The 23,869-nt window shown below is 38.3% G+C and overlaps 1 protein-coding gene across 8 annotated transcripts in view; it reads right to left on the bottom strand.

Annotated features, from left to right (window-relative positions):
* CECR2 (CECR2 histone acetyl-lysine reader) overlaps nucleotides 1-23,869 on the bottom strand; it is a 173,265-nt gene that overhangs the window by 12,159 nt on the left and 137,237 nt on the right. For 5 of the 8 annotated variants that reach the window (XM_086714487.1, XM_086714482.1, XM_086714481.1 and 2 more), the window contains 8 exons: nucleotides 18,292-18,445; nucleotides 7,627-7,756; nucleotides 7,084-7,121; nucleotides 6,904-6,995; nucleotides 6,562-6,688; nucleotides 5,430-5,818; nucleotides 4,678-4,806; nucleotides 3,642-4,488 (listed from right to left, as the gene is read on the bottom strand). In XM_086714487.1, the coding sequence (XP_086570613.1) occupies nucleotides 3,642-4,488; nucleotides 4,678-4,806; nucleotides 5,430-5,818; nucleotides 6,562-6,688; nucleotides 6,904-6,995; nucleotides 7,084-7,121; nucleotides 7,627-7,756; nucleotides 18,292-18,445 (1,906 nt within the window). The remainder of the gene's footprint in view (nucleotides 1-3,641; nucleotides 4,489-4,677; nucleotides 4,807-5,429; nucleotides 5,819-6,561; nucleotides 6,689-6,903; nucleotides 6,996-7,083; nucleotides 7,122-7,626; nucleotides 7,757-18,291; nucleotides 18,446-23,869) is intronic. The other 3 variants (XM_086714488.1, XM_086714485.1, XM_086714486.1) reach the window with 1 other exon arrangement.

The following is a 23,869-nucleotide window of genomic DNA, read 5'->3' as shown; positions in this document are numbered from 1 at the left end:
AGAGACCTATAGGCCAGTATCTGTGATGAACGAAGACACAAAAATGTTCAACAAACCAAACACAACAATACACTAAAAAAAATCATTCACCATGATCAAGTGGGATTTATTCCTAGGATGCAAGGGCAAATTAATCAACATGATACATCACCTCAACAAGAGAAAGGATTAAAAATATATGATCATTTCAATAGATGCAGAAAAAACATTCGACAAAGTACAAAACCCATTCATGATAAAAAACCTTCAACAAAGTAGGTTTAGAGGGAACATACCTCAATATAATAAAGGCCACATATTAAAAACTCATAGCTAACATCACACTCAATGCTGAAAAATTGAGAGCTTTTTCCTAAGATAAGGAAGAAGAAAAGAATGTCCACTTTCAGCAGTACCTTTATTCAAAAGAGTACTGGAAGTTCTAGCCACAGCAATCAGACAACAAAAAGAAATAAAAGGCATCCAAACTGGTATGGAAAATGGAAAACTTTTATTACTTCCAGATGACATGATACTACATATAGAAAACACTAAAGACTCCACCAAAAACTACTACAACCATAAATGACTTCAATAAAGTCACAAGATACAAAAATCAATATACATAAATCTGTTCAATTTCTATACACTAGTAGTAGAAAGAGAAAATAAGAAAAAAACTCCCATTTACAATTTTACCAAAAGTAATAAAATACCTAGGAAGAAACTTTAACCAAGGAGGTGAAAGGCCTAAACTCTGAAAACTATAAAACACTGATGAAAGAAACTGAAGATGACACAAATGGAAAGACATTCCATGCCAACAGATTAGAAGAACAGATATTGTTAAAATGTCCATGCCACCCAAAGCAATCTACACATTTAATGCAATCCCTATCAAAACACTAACAGCATTTTTCACAGAACTAGAAAAAATAATCCTAACATTTGTATGGAACCACAAAAGACCCCAAATAGCTAAAGTGATCTTGAAAAAGAAAAACAAAGCTGGAGGTGTCCCAATCCCAGGTATCAAACTATACTACAAAGTTGTAATAATCAAAACAGAATGGTACTGGCACAAAAAAAGTCATATAGATCGAAAACAAAACAGAGAGCCCAGAAATAAACCCACAATTATATGGCCAATTAATCTTTGACAAAGGAGGCAAGAATACACAATGGGAAAAAGACAGTCTCGTCAACAAATGGTGTTGGGAAAACTGGACAACCACATGCAAAAGGATGAAAGTGGACCAATTTTCTCACACCTTACACAAAAACCAACTCAAAATGGATTAAAGACCTAAATGTGAGACCGAAATCAAAACCCTGGAAGAGAACACAAACAGTAATTTCTCTGACATTGGCCATAGCAACATTTTAAAAATAAGTCTCCTGAGGCAAGGGAAATGAAAGCAAAAATTAAGTATTGGGACTACATCAAAATAAAAAGCTTCTGCAGAGCAAAGGAAACAGTCAATAAAACTAAAAGACAACCTACGGAATGGGAGAAGATATATGCAAATGACATGTCTGATAAAGAGTGAGTAGCCAAATATATTAAGAACTTATATAACTCAGCACCCAAAAAAATAAATAATCCGATTAAAAAATGGGCAGATGAAATGAACAGACAATTCTCCAAAGAAGACATTCAGATCACTAACAGACACATGAACAGATGCTCAACATCACTTATTATCATGGAAATAGAAATCAAAACAGAATGAGATATCACCTCATGTCTGTCAGAATGGCTAAAACAAGAAAAATAAGAAACAACAAATGTTGGTGAAGATGTGGAGAAAAAAGAACCCTCTTGCACTGTTGGCAGGAAAGCAAACTGGTACAGCCACTGTGGAAAACAGTAGGAGGTTCCTCAAAAAATTAAAAATAGAATTACCACATGATCCATTAATTCCACTACTGGGTATTTACCCAAAGAATATGAAACGCTAATTTGAAAAGGTGTATGCACACCTGTGTTTATTGCAGCATTAATTATAATAGCCAAGATATGGAAGCAACCCAAGTGACCATCAAGAGATGAATGGATAGGGGTGCCTGGGTGGCTCAGTTGGTTAAGTGACCGACTTCGACTCAGGTCATGATCTCACAGCTTGTGAGTTCGAGCCCCATGTCAGGCTCTGTGCTGACGGCTCAGAGCCCGGATTCTGTGCCTCCCTCTCTCTCTGCCTTAACCCACTCGCATTCTGTCTCTGTCTCTCTTCAAAAATAAATAAACATTAAAAAAAAAAAATGAATGGATAAAGAAGTGGTACATATGTACAATGGAGTATTACTCAGCCATCAAAAACAACAAAACATTGCCATATGCAATAACATGAAGGAATCTACAGGGTATTAATGCTAAGTGAAATATAAAAAAACAAAGAAAAGAGAAACAAACTGAAAAACAAGAGAGACAAACTGAAAAACTATAGAGAACAAACTAATGGTTACCAGAGGGGAGGTGAGTGTGGGGACAGGTGAAACAGGCAAAGGAGACAAAGAGTACACTTATCATGAGCACTGTGTAATGTATAGAGCTGTTGAATCACTATATTGTATACCTGAAACGAATATAACACTATATGTTAACTACAGTGGAAGTTAAAAAAAAAAAAAGTTTCAGTAGATATCCTAGTAACTAAATACATTAATTAAAACAAAAAGTAATTGCGTTCCAGGCCTACCATCAATCTTATGTGGAATTTTCATATTTGATAAAAGTCTAGGTGTCTATTCTCCAGTCATGCATTAAGAAAATTATATACAATACGTGGTTGACCTCTATCCCAGAAAAAAGCACTAATTACACAAATTACTCTTTTAATTTTTCTTCTCAATTTTCAGGTTTACTCTCTTAAATGACATTTCTAAGACATTTCTTCAGGATTTGCTAGGTCTCACTTTTTTTCATTCTTAGTAGCTATAGCTATGTGTCCAAGGAATAGAAGGATGGAAATAATTAGGCTTTAAGTAAAGTACTAAAAAGTTATTTCATAATGATAAATTTTAAGACAGCCATTAATAATAATATTTTTTTAAAGTTTAATTATTCTGAGAGAGAGAGAGAGAGAGAGAGAGGGAGAGGGAAAGGGAGAGAGAATCCCAAGCAGACCTTGCGTTAGAAGCGTGGAGCTTGACCTCACAAACCTTTGAGATCATGACTGAGCTGAAGTCAAGAGTCAGAGGCTTAACAGGTTGAGCCACCCAGGCACACCAAGACTGCCATTTTTAAAGGCAGTTTGATGATGCCATGGTTGAAAGCATGGGTGCTGGACTGAGTACGTCTGGGTTCAAATGTCAGCTCCACCACTTACTAGTGAGATGAGGGCAACCAATTTAAACCTTTGTGCCTCAGATTTTCCACCTGTACAAACAAGGATCATTAAATAGTAGCTAGCTCAAAAGTTTGTTTTGAGAATTGAATTACTATACGTACAAGTCTCAAAAAGACTGCACATTATGGTAAGGACTACATTTGTATAATGATCATTACCACCAAAAATCCTTTCAGATCTTTGGCCCAATCCTGAGTGAGTGGTTCAAGAAAAAGAGGCTGTAAATGAGTTTGATAGTCTTCATAAAAAACATTCCTTATGAATTAATAGCTTAAATGTCAGAAGTCAGACAAAAGTGATGGTGTAAATTACCTCGGTCATTTTCAGGCTCTTGTGTTTCACTGTTATCCTGTGTCCTCCCAGGATTCCCCAAGGTAGGCTTGGGGGCTGACACACTTACTGATGCCGAGTGAGCTACCTGTGGAAAAGGGCCAGGTAAATGGGGCGGTGTAGGCTGTCGGGGGTGGTAAGGCACACCTGGTGGGCAAACTCGGGAAGAAAGCTGCTGCATGGCAATCATCTCTGGGCTGTCCATCATGGAGTCCCCTCCTTGCACCCCCCGCAGAGCCTGGGAGGGTGCTCCAAATAAAGAACTTGGCGTTGGGGCTGGAGGTGGCTGTAACCGAAGTCCACCAGATTTACAGGGTGGTCGCATATACCCTGAAGAAGCAACTCCATGAGGTAGAAAGCTTGATTGTTCAGTCCACTGGTTTGGGGGGAGAGGAGGTCTCATCACTCGGGAATCCATCATATGACCAAGAGTGCGAGGTTGGTGAGAGGGTCCTGGCCCCATGGGGGGCTTCTCATCTGTGCCCAAGGGTCCTGGGTTTGTAGCACCATGGTTCCCATTCCAGACAGCAGAGTGTACTCGATTCAGGTACTTGTATGATCGGTACATGTGGCTGGGAGGAATTTCTGAGCTTTCAGGAAAGTCTAGGGGTCGGGCTGGAGCCCCACCATGCCTGGGAGGAATAAATCCTGACTGGAATTGAGTTGGGGGATAAATATTTCCATCCTGACTGGGGCCACCCATCTGCCTAAGCTGCAAGGATCCAGGATGTGATCCCATGTTAGTAAGGTGTGTCAGTCCCCCACACACTTGCTTCTCTTCTGGTGTGCCTAGCCTGGGTCCTCGGTGGTTGTTAATTCCAACTGGAGGCTGGCAACAAGAAAAGAGAAGAAAGCAATGTTCAACAGATGCATAGAATAAGTAATGTGCTTAATCTATAATAACAGACCCTACAGAATAGGAGATAATGAATTAAATTTAACCTGGGAAGAGACTAGATTTCTGAAATTTATCGTGAAATCCTTTGCATCTGCATATTCTGAGTATCAGGTTGCTTACCTGCATGGCAAAAGGCTGATGCTGCTGTACAGGCTCTCCAGGGTGTGGTTCTGGGACTCTAGAGGAGACATATAAATTGGCAGGATCTGATCCTCGAAGAGGGCCAAATGTTCCTGGTACTGCTGGCCTCTGGAGGGTGTTGAGTAAAGGCAAGTTGGGGAGAGGTTTAAAAAAAAAAAAAAAAAAAAAAAAAAAAAGGCACAGAAGACAGTAAGTAGAAAACAAGGACGTTCCTGCATATGGATGTACTGCTAAAATAACACAAAGACCTTGAACATAGGGCCAAGAAAGGGAAGAACGTCAGCACATGGGCTCACCCAGATCAGGGCTAGTTCCTGGGCCGAAAGCAATCTCTCTCTATAGGACAGACTGCTGTTTCTTAATCTTTTTTTCGTAACTGCTTCCTTCCCCAAGAGCCTCTTAAGCCAATTTTCCCCCAACTGCCCTGCAACATATAATTTTAATGCTACAGATATGCTGTGTATTTTAAGTACTGTATGTATTTCTGCGCTTCGTACACAAAGAGTTTTTTTAAAATCCCAATTTTGGCCCATACCGAGAGTATGTCAGATTAAGAGAAGGGAGATTTAAAATAAGAGGAAACATGAAGAAAGAATGGACAGATGAGAGGGAAAGAAATCATCCACATACAGAAAAATTATTTTGGAAGAGGAACCGATTAAAAAGGCTTCACCTCTCTTTGAATTCACCAACTAGGAGCAATCACAACAGAATTTTAAGCTATTCCTTACCATCTGGTTTAAAAGGGGTGCCTGGTTGGGCATCCCCCCATAATGTAGGGGACGAGAAAAGCCTCGGCCATTTGAGGTGCTCCCCTCCCGAGGGAGCTGTGTGGAACTACTGCTAGGATTATCTCCAGAAGAGGGAGCTCGGCGTGCAGGTGGCAAGGACTTTCCTCCATTCTCCACTGGTTGCTGTTTCTTGCTGGGCCCTTCAGAGTCCCTGGAGCGGGTCCAAACGTGGCTTCCGCCACTTCTCCCAGCCCGGCTCCGTCTCTTCTCTCGCTTTTCATCCTCTCTGATCCAAAATTCTTCATCTGTGTCTCCATCTTCCCCAGGAAAATGCTTCATCATTGCCCGATGGAAACACCTCTCTAAATTATCAGACATCTTGGTATATTCTGTGGGAAGATACAAGGATTGACTTCCAGATACAGCTTTTACAGGACATAAAAAAAAAATCTCCTACCAATAGACAATAAAAGATGCCATTTGTGTAAACTCTTGAGCTTAATCTGGCTTGAGTGCATATTATGTTATACAGCTATGGACACAAGAAGAAGGTACTGTTTTTGTCCTAAGACGCTCTAGGCTGTATGGCTGGAAGATGACTCTAGGACTATTACCTTAAATGAGTACAAATAAAGGCTAAAATGCAGAATTATTAAATACAGTGACTGTATTTAGTTAGAAGCTGCTTAGTTTTTAAACTAAAGCATTTAAGCTACTAGAGCCTTTTATATTATTTATTATTGGAGATATACTCTATGGACTTCTCAAGATGACTTAAAAATCTAGGGTCAGTCTTGTCAGTGGTTAACTTGCTGAATGAAGGAAGCGCAGTACAAACTAAGCCCAGCCTGGTCTTGAAGATAATGAAAACTAACCTGAGCCCAATTAGCCACCAGATATACTCTCTTGTCACACAGGATAGGAGTGGTTCTGGCATATATTGTGTAAGTGGTTAGAATGGCCAATCCTATGGCTTTTAAAGTGCATTGTGTTCATAGCCCCAAAGAAAGGTCTGATTCACTTCTGAAAGAGATGCACTTCTATTTTTGTGTATTTCTAAAAAAGACGGCATTTTATTCTTGGTTGAAATGGTATAATAAGTGTATCCATAGCAGACTCCTTCCCCACTTACCACTACTTTCCCCATTGTATTTTCGACAATTCCTGAACATAGTCTTCATGTCATTTACAAATTCCTCCTTGGTACAGTATAAACCTCCATTCAGTTTCTTCTCCATGCTTGAGATATCCATGGGGACCTAAAATAGGACACATTAAATCATAACATGCTGGAGAAAAACCATCTTGTAGTCCCTGTGAGGCAAAGGAATCATGCTATTATGAGATGCTCAGGAGCATGGCATATATCCAGCAACTCTGATTCTCAAGAACAACAGGTGAACTTAAAAACAGTGACAAAAATCAAGAAAGAAACACACACCATAGAAGGTATAACTGTAAAGGCAGCCTCTACCTTAATAATCTGGTAATAGTTTGGGGCATACGATTCATCCACAGGTTCTAAAAAGGGCCAAGAATCCTTGTGAGCCTTTACCACATCGAGAACTGAAAGCCAAAGAAGAGAGCTGCATTAACTCAGTCACACAAGAGTATTTCTATCAGAAATAGTTAATAGTTGAGAATGGGAACTGACCTTTATACATGGCAGTGAAATCATCATCCAACTCAAAGCTGTGAATCACAAAATAAGAAATAGTAACTTTGACAACCTTCTCTCCTTAGCTCTCTTCCTTTAATCACAGACAGGCAGCTGATTGTACCAAGGTTTGGAAGAGTCCCAATAAACTGTTTTTAAGGTAAGTTTGTGACACTGATAATCTCCAGAAAAGAATTGTGAAGATGATGGTTAGTAAACCTAAGCAAAAAACGGAGTATCATTTTCCTCATCCATAAAATGCTGGGGTTGACTCAGATGATCCATAACTTATGATTCTATAATGTTAGTTATTTCATAGCACATTATTTCTTGGGCTATATTTTCCCTTAATGAATATTTTTATAATCTAAATAACAGTAATACAGAAAGGCATACAGAAGAATGAGAAGCTTATGAACACTGAATATTACCTACCACACAGGGTTGTTGTAAGAATTAAATGAGCAAAGTGCTTAGCACAATTCCTGAGTGCTTCCTAAATGTTACTGTTTGCTACTGTTAGTATCATTAAATACTCACAGGTCTTTAGTCTTTTTTTCTTCTCTCATGGGGGAGTTAGGGTCCAGATGGGAAAGTTCTGGGGGGAGCTCCTTCCCTTGGGCCAGCAGCCACGCCCTTTCTTCCCTCAGCTTTCTCCTCTTTGCTCGATCTACAATGAACACAGTGCATTACAGTACAAGTGAGGTAAGTGCTTTTTAGAGGATTAGATTATATGTTAAGCATTTTGAGAAGAAACAAAGATCACCAAAACAGTATCATAAAATTATTCTTGCTTCTTCTGCCATCCTCTTTTGATAATTAGGATGATTCTATAGAAGGAATGCTTTATGAAAAATATAATCTTGTGGAACTCATTTCCTTTATGCATATTGAAATCAATGGTTGGGGGGGAGGGATGAGGGTGGTATGGCAGGCACTGGGATGGAGAGGGAGGAAAGAGCAAGGCTGAAAAAAACAGAATTAGAAGAAAAAGAAAAAAAAAAGATTGAATGAAGATTATCCTTCTTTCAATACCTGAGGACTTTCCTAGTTCTCTCAGAAAAGCAACATCCCCTTTTAAGGACCAGATTCTCAATCCAAAACATATACAAGATTTTATATGCACATGTAAGCACTCAAGGTTTTGCATTTGCAAAAATATCCTTGCACCCCAATTGTCTTTGCTCTTCAATCCACCCCCACCACTGGCAGCTGGACCCTACCAAGCCAGGGTAGTAATAAATTTGGCTGGGAAAAAGAGAAAGATGCCAGCTGGAATGGGCAAAGATCTGGAAGGCATGGATGATTTTTTTTCTGGCTCACAGCCACAGCCATGAGAAACACACTTGGCATTCCACTATTAGTCTGATGGGACACTCACTGCCAGCAGGGAACCGGAAGGTCAGGAGTAAAGAAAAGAGCCAGGAAGATAAAGAACACTGTCAGACAGAAAGACACAAAAATGGAAGGGAGAAGCCAGGACAGACCTTCTATTTTCTTACCCGAGAGACAGACTCCACATCTGCTCACTGCTATGAGTATGACATGACCCTGCTAATTTTGTTTTTGTTCTTACATTTTCCCTTATAAACTTAAATCTTTATCTGCTTTCATTAGTGAAAGGCACTTGGCTATCAATGACTTGTAATATTACTTTTTAAAAAACGATTTCAAGATTAAAGAACAATGTAACCAAGTTAATGAATATCCATGAACCTAACAAACTGGCAGATTTTAAGATTTTTGCTTTATTAACTTTAATAGAGTACTCCACAGCTTAATAATCCACTTTCCAGTTGGTTGCAATATGTCTGCATCTTGTAAATGTTATTATGACAATTCTTTTGACATATCTTCTCATGCATGCATGTGAGATTTTTAGGGTCCACAACTAGCAGCGGAACTTCCAGATAGTGAACTTCATCAGGCCTGGTCAAGGTGATTTCCAAAGGGGTACAGCTTTTCTCTCAACAGCAATTTGAGTGAACTCACACTCACTTGGTAGGATAAAAGGCGCATTTTTGCCAAACTACTGAGTATTGATAAGGAATTTTGATGTTTTCATCTGCATTTTCCTGACTGGAGTGATTACTTTGCCCTATTTTCTTTGGGTTGCTACGTTTCTGATTTAGATAAATGCTTTTAATAATCTGGATAATAAGACTTTGTTGTTGATTATGTGTTAAAATTATCTTCTTCCAGGGTGCCTGGGTGGCTCAGTCAGTTAGGCATCTGACGTCAGCTTAGGACATGATCTCACGGTTCAGGAGTCCCAGACCCGCATCAGGTGAGCCCAGCTTCTCTCTTCCCCTCTCTCTGCCCCTTTCTCACTTGCACCCTCTCTCTCTCTCTCTCTCTCAAAAAAAAAAAAATCTTCCACTTTGACTCATCTTTTCACTTTGTTTATGTTTGTGTCATATGTAAGTTTTGAACAATTTGTGTAGCCGAACATCAATCTCGCTCCCTTTATAGCTTGTGTTTTTTGTACTTATAACATTCTTTTTTATTCTGATATCTTGAAGACATTCATCTATACTGTCTTCAATTTGGTTTGGGCCTTTAGTTCATCTGGAACACAAATGGGAAGCAGACATATAATTTTCTTCCTCTGATTAGTAAGCAATTGTACTGGTTATGTGGTACTGGAGAACCCACATTCCTTCCCAAGGCCTGTTTCTATGTAGTTTACTGGGTTCATTTCTATCTCTATGCCAATATCATTCTCTTTTTTTATGTTTTTATTTATTTTTGAGAGAGAGAAACAGCAGGGGAGGGGCAGAGAGAATGGGGGACAGAGGATCCAAAGCAGGCTCTGTGCTGACAGCAGAGAGCCCAGTGCAGGACTAGAACTCACAAAACTGTGAGATCTTGACCTGTAGCTTAACTGACTGAGCCACCCAGGCACCCCAATACCATTCTTTTATTCACTGTTATTTTTATTTTGTTATCTGTAAAATAAGTGTCCCCACCATACTGTATTTAGAAATTATTATCTTGGCTATTCTTAGCCCTTTGCTCTTCAGTATGAACTTTAGGAACGTAAAAGGATTTATTTAATATCAAATATTGAGTCAAGGTCAAACTTTCTCTCTAGTGCAATAATTTTTTTTAAGTTGGTTTGTTCAAATCAAAACTAAAAAGGTCTATATACTGCATTTGTCTGTGTCTAAATTTAGCTGAATTTGTAATAGTGTTCCCTCCAATTTGTTGGAAAAATTGGGTCATTTTGTCTTTGTGTAATTTCCTGCATTCTGGATTTAGCTGATGGCATCCTCACTGTGGTGTTAATGTGTTCCCATACCTCTTGGATTTCTGTAAATTGAATTCTATCTAGAGGCTTTGATCAGACAAACATGTTTGATTTTTTGGGCAATATTATTTCATAGATGGTGTTGTATATATCTTTTTTCATTACATCAGCAGATATAATATCTACTTATCTGTCTTTTGTGATTTTGTATTATATCAGCGTTAACTTCATCTTTCCATTGCTAAGTTCCTCATCAGTCTTTCAATTGATGATTAACTAGAGTTCCAAAATAGAATTAAGCTGCAGACAAAATTATTTGTATGATCATTTTCTGTAATTTCAAGGTATATACCTAGTAAAAATGCATAGGAGAGAAGTCACTTCATTAAATACGATGCATGTATTAGGGCAGGGGTTTGCAAATGGCAAACTACAGAATGTAGGACGGTTAGCTGATTGTTTTTAGAAAAGAAAAGAAAAGAAAAGAAAAGAAAAGAGAAAAAGAAAGAAAAAGAAAAGAAAGAAAAAGAAAGGAAAAGAGGGAAAGAATGAAAGATTAATGGGAACACAGCCCTGTATTATCTCTAAGCTTAAAATATTTACTATCTGACCGTTTATAGAAAGTTAGCCTATTTCAGGGGTGCCTGGATGGCTCAGTCAGTGGAGCATATGACTCTGGATCTCTGGGTTGTGAGTTCAAGTTCCACACTGGGCATGGAGCCTACTTAAAATAATAAATAAAAAAAAAATAAAAAGCTTTATATTTTAAAACTTTAAAAAAAGTTAGCTGATCTCTACTTTAGGGTTTAATAGTCTCTTGGAAGCCTCGGTTGAGAAAAGCTCTGCCCAGGTCCATTTTTTTTATTATTTGTTATTCTATTATAATTGCCATTATTTATTGACCAAATTATTTTCCTCACCAATTATTTGCATATTCTCAAATACAGTCTGTCAGACTTTCTATTTTACTAGGTCTGAAAATAACAAGTTGTCCCATTAAACTCCTAAGGTAATCATTGATTTTTATAAAATATCATTATGGAGGCACCTAGGTAAGTCAGTTGGTTAAGCGTCTGACCCCTGATATCAGCTCAGGTCAATGATCTCACAGTTGTTTTCTTTCTTTCTTTTTAAGTTCTTGCCACCAGTGTTATCATTCTTTTTCTTTTTTTTTAATGTTTATTTATTTTGAGAGAGAGAGAGAGAGAGAGAGAGCTAGCATGAGCTGGGGAGGGGCAGGGAGAGGGAGACACAGAATCTGAAGCAGACTCCAGGCTCTGAGCTGTCAGCACAGAGCCTGATATGGGGCTCAAACCTACAAACTGGGAGATCATGACCTGAGCCAAAGTTGGATGCTTAACCGACTGAGCCCTACAGATGCCCTATGCATCTGGCTCCAAGCTGACATCATGAAGGTTGCTTGGGATTTTCTCTCTATCTTGCCCTTGCCCACTCCATGGGTGCATACTCTCTCAAAAATAAACTAGATTTTAAACTTACTTCATGTTTTTTGTTCATTTTCTTTTTTTAGTGCTCAAAAATATCCAATGATCGGGTGCCTGGGTGGCTCAGTCAGTTCAGATCTGAGTTCAGCTCAGGTCATGGTCTCATGGTTCATGAGTTTGAGCCCCGCGTCGGGCTCTGTGCTGACAGCTCAGAGCCTGGAGCCTGCTTTGGATTCTGTGTCTCCCTCTTTTCTCTGCCCCTCCCCTACTCGCACTCTGTCTCGCTCTCAAAAATAAATAAAACAAACAAACAAAAATCCAATGTTGGCCAGTGAGAATATATCTTTTGATAGAACTTTCAGGAGTCTTTGATGCTTCCTTGCTTTCTCTTATAAAATAATCTAGGCTCACACCTTATATTTTTTCTGCCCTAGTACTGAAATCAGTCATTTCTCCAAAGAATCTTGGTTCCTTCTGGAAGGAAATGATATTTAGAGGCCACTATCTGTGTAGTAAAATTTCCCATTGTTATTAAGTCATGTTTACAAATTATTCATATTAACACTTAAAATGAATCCAACTACTTGGCTTTATTCTTATTAGTTATGATAGTTTCTTGACATTTTATTGGAGTTTCAAATCATACATTCCTTAAACTATACATTTAATATGTATATAGTTCTATAATATAAATACACAAATATTCTTCCTTTGTAGAGAACACCCTGTGAAACAATACAATACAGAATAAAAGCAATGATAGAAAAAAATCTTTTCTTCTCGACTTTAAGAAGGAATACCTATAACGTTTCCCATTAAAGTCAATATTGGTTAAGGAAGTTCCCTTCTATTGTAAGTCTATGGAGATTGCCATAATCTAGAATTCAGATTTCTAGCTTCCAGAACTATGAGAAAATTAAATTTCTGTTTTAAACTATCTAGTTATGGAGGCTTGGAAAATTAATATAAAATTCAGCCCATTTTCTCCTGAATCCTATTATTACTCCTGAGAAGTCTATCACTGTTACAGAACATCCTTTAAGGTAATTTATCTTTTCCAAACTGATTACTATAAACACATTTTCTTAACCTTTATTTTTTGAGAGACTGAGTGTGAGTGGGGGCGGGGCAGAGAAAGAGAGAGTCACAGATTCTGAAGCAGGCTCCAGGCTCTGAGCAGTCAGCACAGAGCCTGACATGGGGCTCAAACTCAAAACCACGAGATCATGACCTGAGCCGAAGTTGGATGCTCAACTGGCTGAGACACCCAGGTGCCCCTCCAAACTGATTACTTCAAATATCTGTGGGTCATAGGTTCTATAATTCATTACCATGGGTCTACATGTAATTTATATCCAGTTTACATTTCTTCTTCTTTTAACTTTGAGGATTTGTGTTTTTCATCAAATCAAGAAAATTCTCAACCATTCTAAATATTTTCTCTGCCCCATTCTCTTGATTCTTTCATTTTAGAACTTATAGTAGGCACACACTGGATTTCTCATGATAACACCTAAGTTATTAAGCTATCAATATCAAGCTTGTAAGCTCTAAATCCATTATTTTTCCATTCTTTGCTAGTTTTATATTTTGCCAAAAGGGAGTACCAGAGGAAGAATGATAGGATGAGGCGAAGGGTTTTCTTTCTTCCTGTTTGTTATCGCTGTTCAACACCATGCTAGGAATGGTCCTTCATCTGGGACCAGATGAACCAACCCAGTTGGTTTTGATAAGCGGGTTCTTTTTGGTAGTCCCAGAACCAGGCTTGCTGCTTGCCTGTTCCAACTGGGCAGAGCCCCTCAACTTCTAGGTTGTGATAACCTAACAACTTCTCTTTGCTCTTCTTTGTGCTATCTCACAAGTCTCTTTTAACTTTTTTATTTTTCTGACTTCCATTTAACCAAAGACCCATTTGAAATTCTTTGTGTTGAGGTGGTTCAGTCAATTAGCATCTGACTCTTGATTTTGGCTCAGGCCATGCTCTCGTGGTTTGTGAGTCTGAGCCCCATGTTGGGGTCTACGCTTACAGCGCAGAGCCTGCTTAGGATTCTCTCTCTCTCTCTCTCTCTCTCTCTCTCTCTCTGCCCCTCCCCCCATGTATGTGCACGAGCTCTCTCTTTTTTACATAAAAAAAAAGTAAAATTCTTTGTGTTGAAATATCTAGCATAAGTTTTGTTTTCATGACTGGACACTGAAAGATTAACAAGTAACTTTTTATCTTAGTGCTGCATTCCATGTAATATCCCAGAGATACCTTCTAGTTGACTGATTCTCTTTTCACACATACCCTAAAGCTGTTTAATATTCCAATAACCTATACCTTACATTTCCAGGAGTTCTATTTGTTTCCTTGAATCTGCCTGTCATTTTCAACAAGGATACTTTTTCCTTATGTTTCCAATATCTTCTTTTTTAAGTATCTGATAGTACTGAATCTATTTCTTTTTTGTCTGCTGTAACTACCAACAACTACTGCTCACAGTGGTGCTTCCTTATTTGCTTTGAAATTCTTATCACCTCTTCATCCTTGTCAGGAATTTACTGATGGTTGTCATTTCTGGGGTAGGGGTAGAGCATCCCTAGACAGACCACTCCATACCCACAACTTATCCTGTTTTTAGTTACCATAAAAACAATGCTTGATAACTTCCTTTACTTGGCTAAGATATCAGATATGCTTTTTTTTTTTTTTAAGCTTATTTATTTATTTTGAGAGAGACAGAGATAGCCTATTGGAGGGGTGGGAGACAGACAGAGAGGAAGACAGAGAGAATCCCAAGCAGGCTCTGTGTTGGCAGTGCAGAGCCTGACATGGGACTTGGAACGCATGAAACCATGAGATCATGACCTGAGCTGAAACCAAGAGTTGGGCACTTAAACAACTGAGCCACCCAATCACCCTCAGATATGTTCTTAAAAAGGGTGTTTATACAATGTTAGACAAAATATTGTAACATATATATTACAAATAGAATTTATATGTATTTGAGGGGCGCCTGGATGGCTCAGTAGATTGAGTAGATTGAGTCATCAGTAGATTGACTTCAGCTCAGGTCATGATCTCATGGTTTGTGAGTCTGAACTCCACATTGAGCTTGCTGCTGTCAATGTAGAGCCTGCTTCAGATCCTCTGTCCCCCTTTCTGTCCCTCCCCTGTTCATGCTTTCTCTTTCAAAAATAAATAAACATTAAGGAGAATAAAGAATTTCTATGTATTTGAGGCAAGAAGAATTTTTAGGTTACATATCAACCATACTGAGAGATGAGAAAGTCTCAATGATGTCCATTTCCATACTGATTTGTTCAACTTGGTATGAATATTTATGTCACAATCCAGTTTTACTTCCTATACAAGTATCATATTAATAAAAAGCAGTGCATTTATTTGGGCTTTTCTTTCTTTTGGTTTAAAAAAAAACCTTTTTTTAACGTTTATTCATTTTTGACAGAGACAGAGTGCAAGCGAAGGTGGGGCAGAGAGAGAGGGAGACACAGAATCTGAGGCAGGCTGCAGGCTCTGAGCTGTCAGTGCAGGCCTAATGTGGGGTTTGAACCCACGAACCGGAGATTGTGACCTGAGCCGAAGTCAGATGCTTAAGTGACTGAGCCACCCAGGTGACCCGGCTTAAAAAAACTTTTAAAAAAGAGTAAAATTTACCTTTTAAATCATTTTAAGTGTACAATTCAGTAATATTAAGCACACTCACAGTATTGTGCAACTGTTACCATTTCCAGAACTTTTACATCATCCTAAACATTAGAAACGCTGTACCTTTAGTAAGAACTCCCCATTTCCTTCCTCTTGGCTTACTTTATTATAATATCTTCAAGGTTCATCCATGTTGTAGACTGTGTCAGAATTTCATTCCTTTTTAAGGATGAATAATAAACCATCATCGGTATAAACCTTACTTTGTTTATCCATTCATGCATTTCTGAACATTTCGGTTCTTTCCATCTTTTGGCTTCTACTTTTTCTTAATCCACTTCTCACTTTTCAAATTTCTTGAAACAAATGAAAGCTATGAGCCCTTTCCTTGGAAATATGTGTTCATGTCCTATCACATTAATTTTGCCAGCAATTTCAGGGGATCCCTATTCTAGTGACTGCCTGTCAACACTGCTGGGATGACAGGGTAGAAAGAGAAACGTATAATAGACTAAAACTAACTGATAGGTTCTGTGCTCCCTTTACAGACTGATCTTAAACAGTGTAAAATTTTTTGTTTTACCATCACCACAGATAAATATTATTCGTTATGGTAAAAGGACCTACATAATGAAATCCTCTTTGAATTTACTGTCACAAAAAGCTTATTTCTCTGAATTAACTATTTTAAACTTTAAAGTTATCAGTGAATAAATTCTCAATAAAAAAATCCATTATTCTCCCTGCCCTTTTCACTTAGCTTCTAAGAATTCAGGAAAAGTTTGTTGCTATTTTACAGCCTGTAAAAACTCTCTCTACAGATCTCCCATGATAACTATTATTTGTGAGCTTGTTGTGTGCTGGGGACTACCCATTTTTAAATTTAATCCTTCTAACAGGGTCTACAAAGCCATGGTCTGACCCCTGGTTATCTCTGTGAACTCATTTCCTGCCAATCTTCCCCCTGCTTTGTTCACTTTGATCCAGCCACAATGACCTTCTTCCGTGTATATTCCCTCCACAGTGCTTTTGCACTTGCTATTTCCTCTGCTTGCTATGCTCTTCTCCCATCAGATGTTCATATGGAACCTTCACTCACTTCATTACTATATGTCACATATTCAGAAAGGGCTTTAAGTTTATTTATTTATTTTGAGAGAGAGAGCGAGAGCGAGTGAGCACGTGTGCAAGCAGAGGGAGGGAGAGAGGGAGGGAGGCAGTGGGAGGAGAGAGGGAGGGAGGGAGAGGAGGCAGGGGGAGAGAGGGAGAGAGGGAGAGAGAGGGAGAGAGGGAGAGAGGGAGAGAGGGAGGGAGAGAGAGCGCGAGCACGTGTGCAAGCAGAGGGAGGGAGACAGGGAGGGAGGCAGTGGGAGGAGAGAGGGAGGGAGGGAGTAAGAGGAGGCGGGGGGAGAGAGGGAGAGGGAGAGAGAGAGAATCCCATACAGACTTGGCACTGTCAGTGCAGAGCCTGATACAGGGCTTGATCCTAAGATCATGACCTGAGTTGAAACCAAGAGTAGGACACTTAATTGACCGATCCACGTAGATGTCCACATAGAGGGCTTTCGTGACAATCTTATTTAAATGCCACCTGCCTCATGTCACTCTTTATCTCTAAACCTGTTTTCTTCTTTAGATCTTTCACTACTATTGATGATTCTACAATATTTGTTTATTGTTTCTTCCCACCACTGAAATGGAAACTCCATGAAAGGATTAATTTGTTCTGTTTAATATCTATATTCCAAGAACAACACCTGGCATAGAATGGGTGCTCTAAATATATTTGTTGATTTAAAGAACAATCTATAACATAGGCATTATTAATCATACAGGTATAGATACTAAGCCATAAAAATAAATTTTAAACCTGTTTGTGTAAAAGTCAAATGACAATAGTGTAGCCAGTTAAGAGTCCCAGTGAAAATTACAGAATCCCCTTAAAAAATATAAAGGAATAAAAGCCATAGTTGCTGTCTCAAGGAATTTAAATCTAGCACTGGAAATAAAACCTATGAAACATTTTACAAGTAGGACATACTACATACTGTGACACAGGCTAAATTTGTAGATTAAATGCCCTAAGGGTTTTATAATGAAGAAATGATCAAAGTTGGAATAGGGTTAACCTATGAAGAAACAGAAGGCACCACTTCCTCTTAATGGGAGGAAGAAAAGCACTTAATAAGGCCAGAATCCATTAAATTTCACACCCAAAATTTATTTAAATTTTGCAATGAAACACTGCATTAAAGAGGAAAACACAGGCCATGTAGTTTTATTAAAAAACTTAAAATATTCAATACATTTACTTAAAAGAAAAGAAATACTGATCTATATTCAGCTAAGCCAAATGATCTGTTACCACATGATTTATTAGGTTCAGCTTATAAATACAACTGCTATCTGACACATCTAGGGACAGTCATTATCCTTCGTATTAATTGCCAATGAAAGAAAAATCTCATTACACCAGACGAACACCTGGACGTAAGTCTGAGAAAACTATTCTGTCCTAATAAAATTAATGGTAATATTCTAAATTTGTATAGTGCCATACATGAAAAAAAATCTGTAAGACTTTTCTTTAGCACATTTCAACTGTGCTTAAAGTTATTTCTGTGAAACTTGTCATCAATACTTTAGTATTGTTTTCTATGTTACATGAGGAATGTATATAGATGAGAGGAAGGAGCAAGAGACTGAAAGGAAAACCAAGAATGACAAATACAAGTGCTGTAGAAGGAAAGCAAATGTAAGAAGACTGGATCCAAGACACAGCACAGTTAACAAGATATTTAATAGAAATTGCCAGAGGAGGGTTATTCCCATACCCCATGTACTGTGCAGAACCTACGTACCTTCCACTGCCTTGACCTTTTCCTCCAACTCTCGTTTCCTCTCTTCCTTTAACATCTGCTCCTGCTCCTTCTTCTGCACTGCTAGGAGAATCTGACGTTCTTCCTCCTCCTCTTTGCGCTTCTGTTTTTCTATTCTGGTAAGCACAGGGGTCTCCTGGAAAGAGCCAATCAAGTGTATAGAGTCAATACACAATCATGTAAGATCAGTTCTCTGCTCTAAGATTCAAGTTTTACTGAATTCAATTTATTTAATAAATAATATTAGGTAGGGAGCTTATACCCACAAGTTGATCTTATCTATAGAATAAATATATGGATGAACATTAAAACACAATGGCAGGGGCGCCTGGGTGGCTCAGTCGGTTGAGCGTCCGACTTCGCTCAGGTCACGATCTCACGGTCCGTGAGTTCGAGCCCCGCATCAGGCTCTGTGCCGACAGCTCGGAGCCTGGAGCCTGCTTCAGATTCTGTGTCTCCCTCTCTCTCTGGCCCTCCCCCCATTCATGCTCTGTCTCTCTCTGTCTCAAAAATAAATAAATGCTAAAAAAAAATTAAAAAAAAAAAAAAAAAAAAAAACACAATGGCAATTTAAACCAAGGTAAACGTGTTGGTCTCAACAATCTACATTTTGGGAGATAATGCTATGAATATGCTGGACCAGAGAAAAGAAACTGAGGCAGTTTGGAGATACCACTCTTACAGATTTACTATTTGAGAAAAGTGACATCTTAAAAAGTACTCTCATCTAAACAAACTTCAAAAAAGAAGAACATAGGGTCACGATTTCAGGGTGCATGACTTTAAAACCCTTAACTTTAATACTCTACAAACAAAACAATGAATAAAATTAAGAGTTTGGTGGAAGGGGCTACCATTTTGCCTTAAGATACCTAGAGGCAATTGTACAGAAATTCATAAAATTACTCAGATTGGCTATCATCTTCCCTTATTTTTCACACAATTAATATAAACATTTCAGATGGTAACTGGGAAAGTGATTATCTACGAAATCTAACAAAAGATAAGGGAAAAGAGGACCATTACCATCATAATGTATGAAAGTTTTACTCTGCATATTTTCCAATATAACTAGTTCCAAGCCATTCTGTAAACCAGAATAGTGAAGCTAGGGCTGAAATTGTTTATTTTCAATTCTTCCTTTGCCTTTTGTGATGTGAAAGCTAGAGCTTTTAAGAAAAATTTTTATTGAAGAGTAACTGTTCCCTGTATATAGAATTGCAGAGACAGAAAAATGAATCCAGTATCAACAAAGGGAGAATTCACAATACCCTCACAGAAAAGATAACATTAACTATTCCATTTTAAGGAAACCTTAATCAGGAATGTGAAGCTTTTCATCACACATCTTTTTGGTAGTAAGAAGACCTAAGGAATCTGCTGTACTGGATACATTTTCAAAAAATTTTATGCCATTCACAAGTGCTCTTTTTAAAGGGAGAAAAGAGACAAATGCATATTGACCTTTACAAGTCACTTATAAGTCTCCACTGAACACTGAAAGTGCTCTGATCAAAATTTTCTATTATTTTCTTTATGGTCTTTGAAACCAAGTTCAGATTCTCATTTGACGCAGAATTCAGAAGTGCTCTTGCCTAGATAGTAGACCTTCCCAAAGTCACTTGACCTTTCAAATTCTATGAGCCTAAGTTTGTTACCTACAAGGTAAAAATCTAAAATGAATGAGAAAGGAGATGAATATGGAAAAAAAAAAAAAAACAAACCCCAAAAAACAAACCCAAAACACCCAAACAAACCGAAAAACAAAATAACCATTATCACACCTAACATTGTAAAACTAAAGGAAGTTTCCTAAAATCTTTATTCTATAACCAGACCAGGTAGTTGAGATACACTGGATATTTTTTCTGAAATGGGGATGCTACTGACATTAAGGAACATTCTTCTGAAGAATGCTAATCTAGCCATTGCCTGCTAAATATTAGTTAAGCACCTTCTCTCCATTACACAAGTAGCTGCCCCCCCCCCCCCCCCAAGTCCTTAATTATTGCAACCCAGCTGAGAAGTTATAATGGAACAGATACCCCTAACAACTGATAGGATGGGAGAAGTGGAGGAGAGGAAAACTAAGCCTGGTCAAAGGAATTATTTCACTTGAATAAAACTGTAGTGGTTTCTATATAATGTATGTGTGTATTCTGCTTCTCCTTGCCAAAGGATAGCAGGTGAGAACATGTGAAATATTCTTCCTTCAACCAGCACAAGGGGATATTAATTAGGGTCAGCATTTTATTAAGGACTAAAGCAATTCAAGCTAATGACTTATGAATGGAAGCATTAAGTCACATAAGAATCATCTGCAAATAAACATGGGCGGTGTTTCATGTTTGAAGACGATGGAAGGGGTGAAAAAGTTAATTATTTAATTAACCAAAAGAATATCTATAAAATTCTTTTTGCAACGAATATGATTATTCTTTAAATTTTTTTTTTTTAATGTTTATTTATTTTTGAGAGAGAGAGACAGAGCACAAGCGAGGGAGGGGTAGAGAAAGACACAGAATCTGAAGCAGGAACCAGGCTCTGAGCTGTCAGCACAGAGCCCGACAAAGGTTTCTGAACTCACGAACTGTGAGATCATGACCTGAGCCGAAGTTGGATGCTTAACTGACTAAGGCACCCGGGTGATCGTATTATTGTTTTTTAAAAAATATTTATTTTATTATTTATTTAAATATTTTTCCTTAATGTTTATTTATTTTTGAGAGAGAGAGAGAGAGAGAGAGAGAGAGACAGAGCGAGTGCACAGTGGGAGAGAGGCAGACACAGAATCTGAAGCAGGCTCCAGGCTCTGAACTGTCAGCACAGAGCCTGATGCAGGGCTTGAACTCACCAACTGCGAGATCGTGACCTTAACTGAAGTCAGACACCCAACCGATTGAGCCACCCAGACTCCTGTAATGTTTGTTTATTTTTAAGAGGGGGGAGGCACAGAGAGGGAAGCAGAGGATCCGAAGCAGACTAAGAGCTAAGAGCCTGATAGCTAAGAGCCTATGTGGGGCTAACAGCCTGATGTGGGGCTTGAACACCTGAACAGGCAGATCATCACCTGAACTGAAGTCAGACAGACACTTAACCAACTGAGCTACCAAAGCACCCCAACAAAGTATTATTCTTACTATGTAAAGATACCTTACAAATCAATTAACAATAGCCCCCCCACAAAACAAATGGAACATGAATATCAAATTCAGAAGAGATATATAAACCACATCCATGATCAAAAAGAAAAGTAAAACAGCCTTTTCTTTTTTTTTCATATTTTAATTAATTTCTTTTTAAAAATTTACATCCAAGTTAGTTAGCATATAGTGCAACAATGATTTCAGGAGTAGATTCCTTAATGCCCCTTACCCATTTAGCCCATCCCCCCCCTCACACAACCCCTCCAGCAACCTGTTTGGTCTCCATAAATAAGAGTCTCTTATGTTTTGTCCCCCTCCCTGTTTTTATATTATTTTTGCTTCCCTTCACTTATGTTCATCTGTTTTGTCTCTTAAAGTCCTCATGAGTGAAGTCCTATGATATCTGTCCTTCTCTGACTAATTTCACTTAGCATAATACCCTCTAGTTCCATCCACGTAGTTGCAAATGGCAAGATTTCATTATTTTTGATTGCCGAGTAATACTCCATTGTATATATACACCACATCTTCCTTATCCATTCATCCATCGATGGACATTCGGGCTCTTTCCATACTTTGGCTATTGTTGATAGTGCTGCTATAAACATCGGGGTGCATGTGCTCCTTCAAAACAGCATATCTGTATCCCTTGGATAAATACCGAGTAGTGCAATTGCTGGGCCGTAGGGTAGTTCTATTTGTAATTTTTTGAGGAACCTCCATACTGTCTTTTAGAGTGGCTGCACCAGTTTGCATTACCACCAGCAGGGCAGAATAGATACTTTTTCTCTGCATCCTTGCCAACATCTGTTGTTGCCTGAGTTGTTAATGTTAGCCATTCTGACAGGTGTGAGGTGGTATCTCACTCTGGTTTTGATTTGTATTTCCCTGATGGTGAGTGATGTTGAGAATCTTTTCATGTTTTAGTTGGCCTTCTGGATGTCTTCTTTGGAGAAGTGTCTATTCATGTCTTTTGCCCATTTCTTAACTGGGTTATTTATTTTCTGGGTGTTGAGTCTGGTAAGTTCTTTATAGATTTTGGATGCTAAAATCCTTTATTTGATATGTTGTTTGCAAATATCTTCTCCTAAAATAGCATTTTCACTTACAAAATAGTGAAGGATGATAAAAGGTGATACATTTGTAAAAATGTGGTAAAGTGAATGCTATCAACTTGTTGGAGCACAGGTGGTTTGGAGGATAGTTTGGATATAAAAATCAAGAACGCTAGGGGCCCCTGGGTGGCTCAGTTGGTTAAGGGTCCAACTTCAGCTCAGGTCATGATGTTGCGGTTCGTGAGTTTAAGTCCCTTGTTGGGCTCTGTGCTGACAGCTCAGAGCCTGAAGCCTGCTTCAGACTCTGTCTCCCTCTCTGTCTGTCCCTTCCCCACTTGAGTTCGGTTTCTCTCTCTCTCTCAAAATTAAACAAACATTAAAAAAAAAAATGCCAGTTTTGTAATAAATGCCTAGAGAAAGAGCCTGAAGCAAATAGGTAAAAGTGTAGTACTGATGATTTGTGAATTGTTAGAGTACTATAGTCTTTTAATGTAGTCCGCCAAGTTTTCTTGAAGAGCAGGTAAATTCTTCTGGATTTAAAATAACTCCTTCCCAAGTAAGGGGGAATGAACTAGTATTACATATTCTGAAATGATCTAATTTTTATTGACTTTTTACTCCCTCTATATGATCCCTGTTAAAAGTCAAAAATTAAAATATGTTAAAGTACCCAAAGGTTAGAACATGTAGATTTTTTACTTAAAAAAAAAAAAAAAAAAATTTTTAATGTTTATTTTGTAAATGAGAGCTGGTGCACAGGAGCAAGAGAGTGGTGGTGGTGGGGGGAGATCTGAAGTGGGCTCTGCACTGACAGCAGCAAGCCAGATGTGGGGCTTGAACTCACAAAAGGCCAGATCATGATCTGAGCTGAAGTGAGATGCTTAATTGACAGAACCACACAGGTACCCCAGAACTTGCAGATTTTTTAAGATGAGGTACTAAAAATTGATTATAAATAGCTTAAGTTATTTTGGTAACAATGAAGCAGGAATCCCAAAGTTTGGGATAATTACAGATGTAAAAAATTTTCTGCTAAATCAGAGGCCCTACATCATTTAAAAACTATATAAAACTTACTCTCAATAAGTTTTTGTTAAAAATCAAAGTGAAATTCACATAAAATTAACAATTGTGAAGTGTATAACTCAGTGGTATTTAGTACATTCACTATGTTATGTAACCACTACCTACATTAGGTTGCAAAATATTTTTAGTACTCCAAAAGAAAACACTGAACCCATCAGCCAGCCAGTCCTTACTCCCCACTCCTGCAGCACCTGGCAACCACTGATCTGCTCTGTCTCTGTGGATTTACTTGCTCTGAATATGTCATATGATTGGAATTACACGGTATGTATC

Source organism: Puma concolor, chromosome B4 (assembly GCF_028749965.1).
Source record: "Puma concolor isolate L17-30 chromosome B4, mPumCon1.1.hap2, whole genome shotgun sequence".
In the NCBI taxonomy this organism is placed as follows: domain Eukaryota; kingdom Metazoa; phylum Chordata; class Mammalia; order Carnivora; family Felidae; genus Puma; species Puma concolor.
This window is presented reverse-complemented; position numbering and strand designations above follow the sequence as displayed.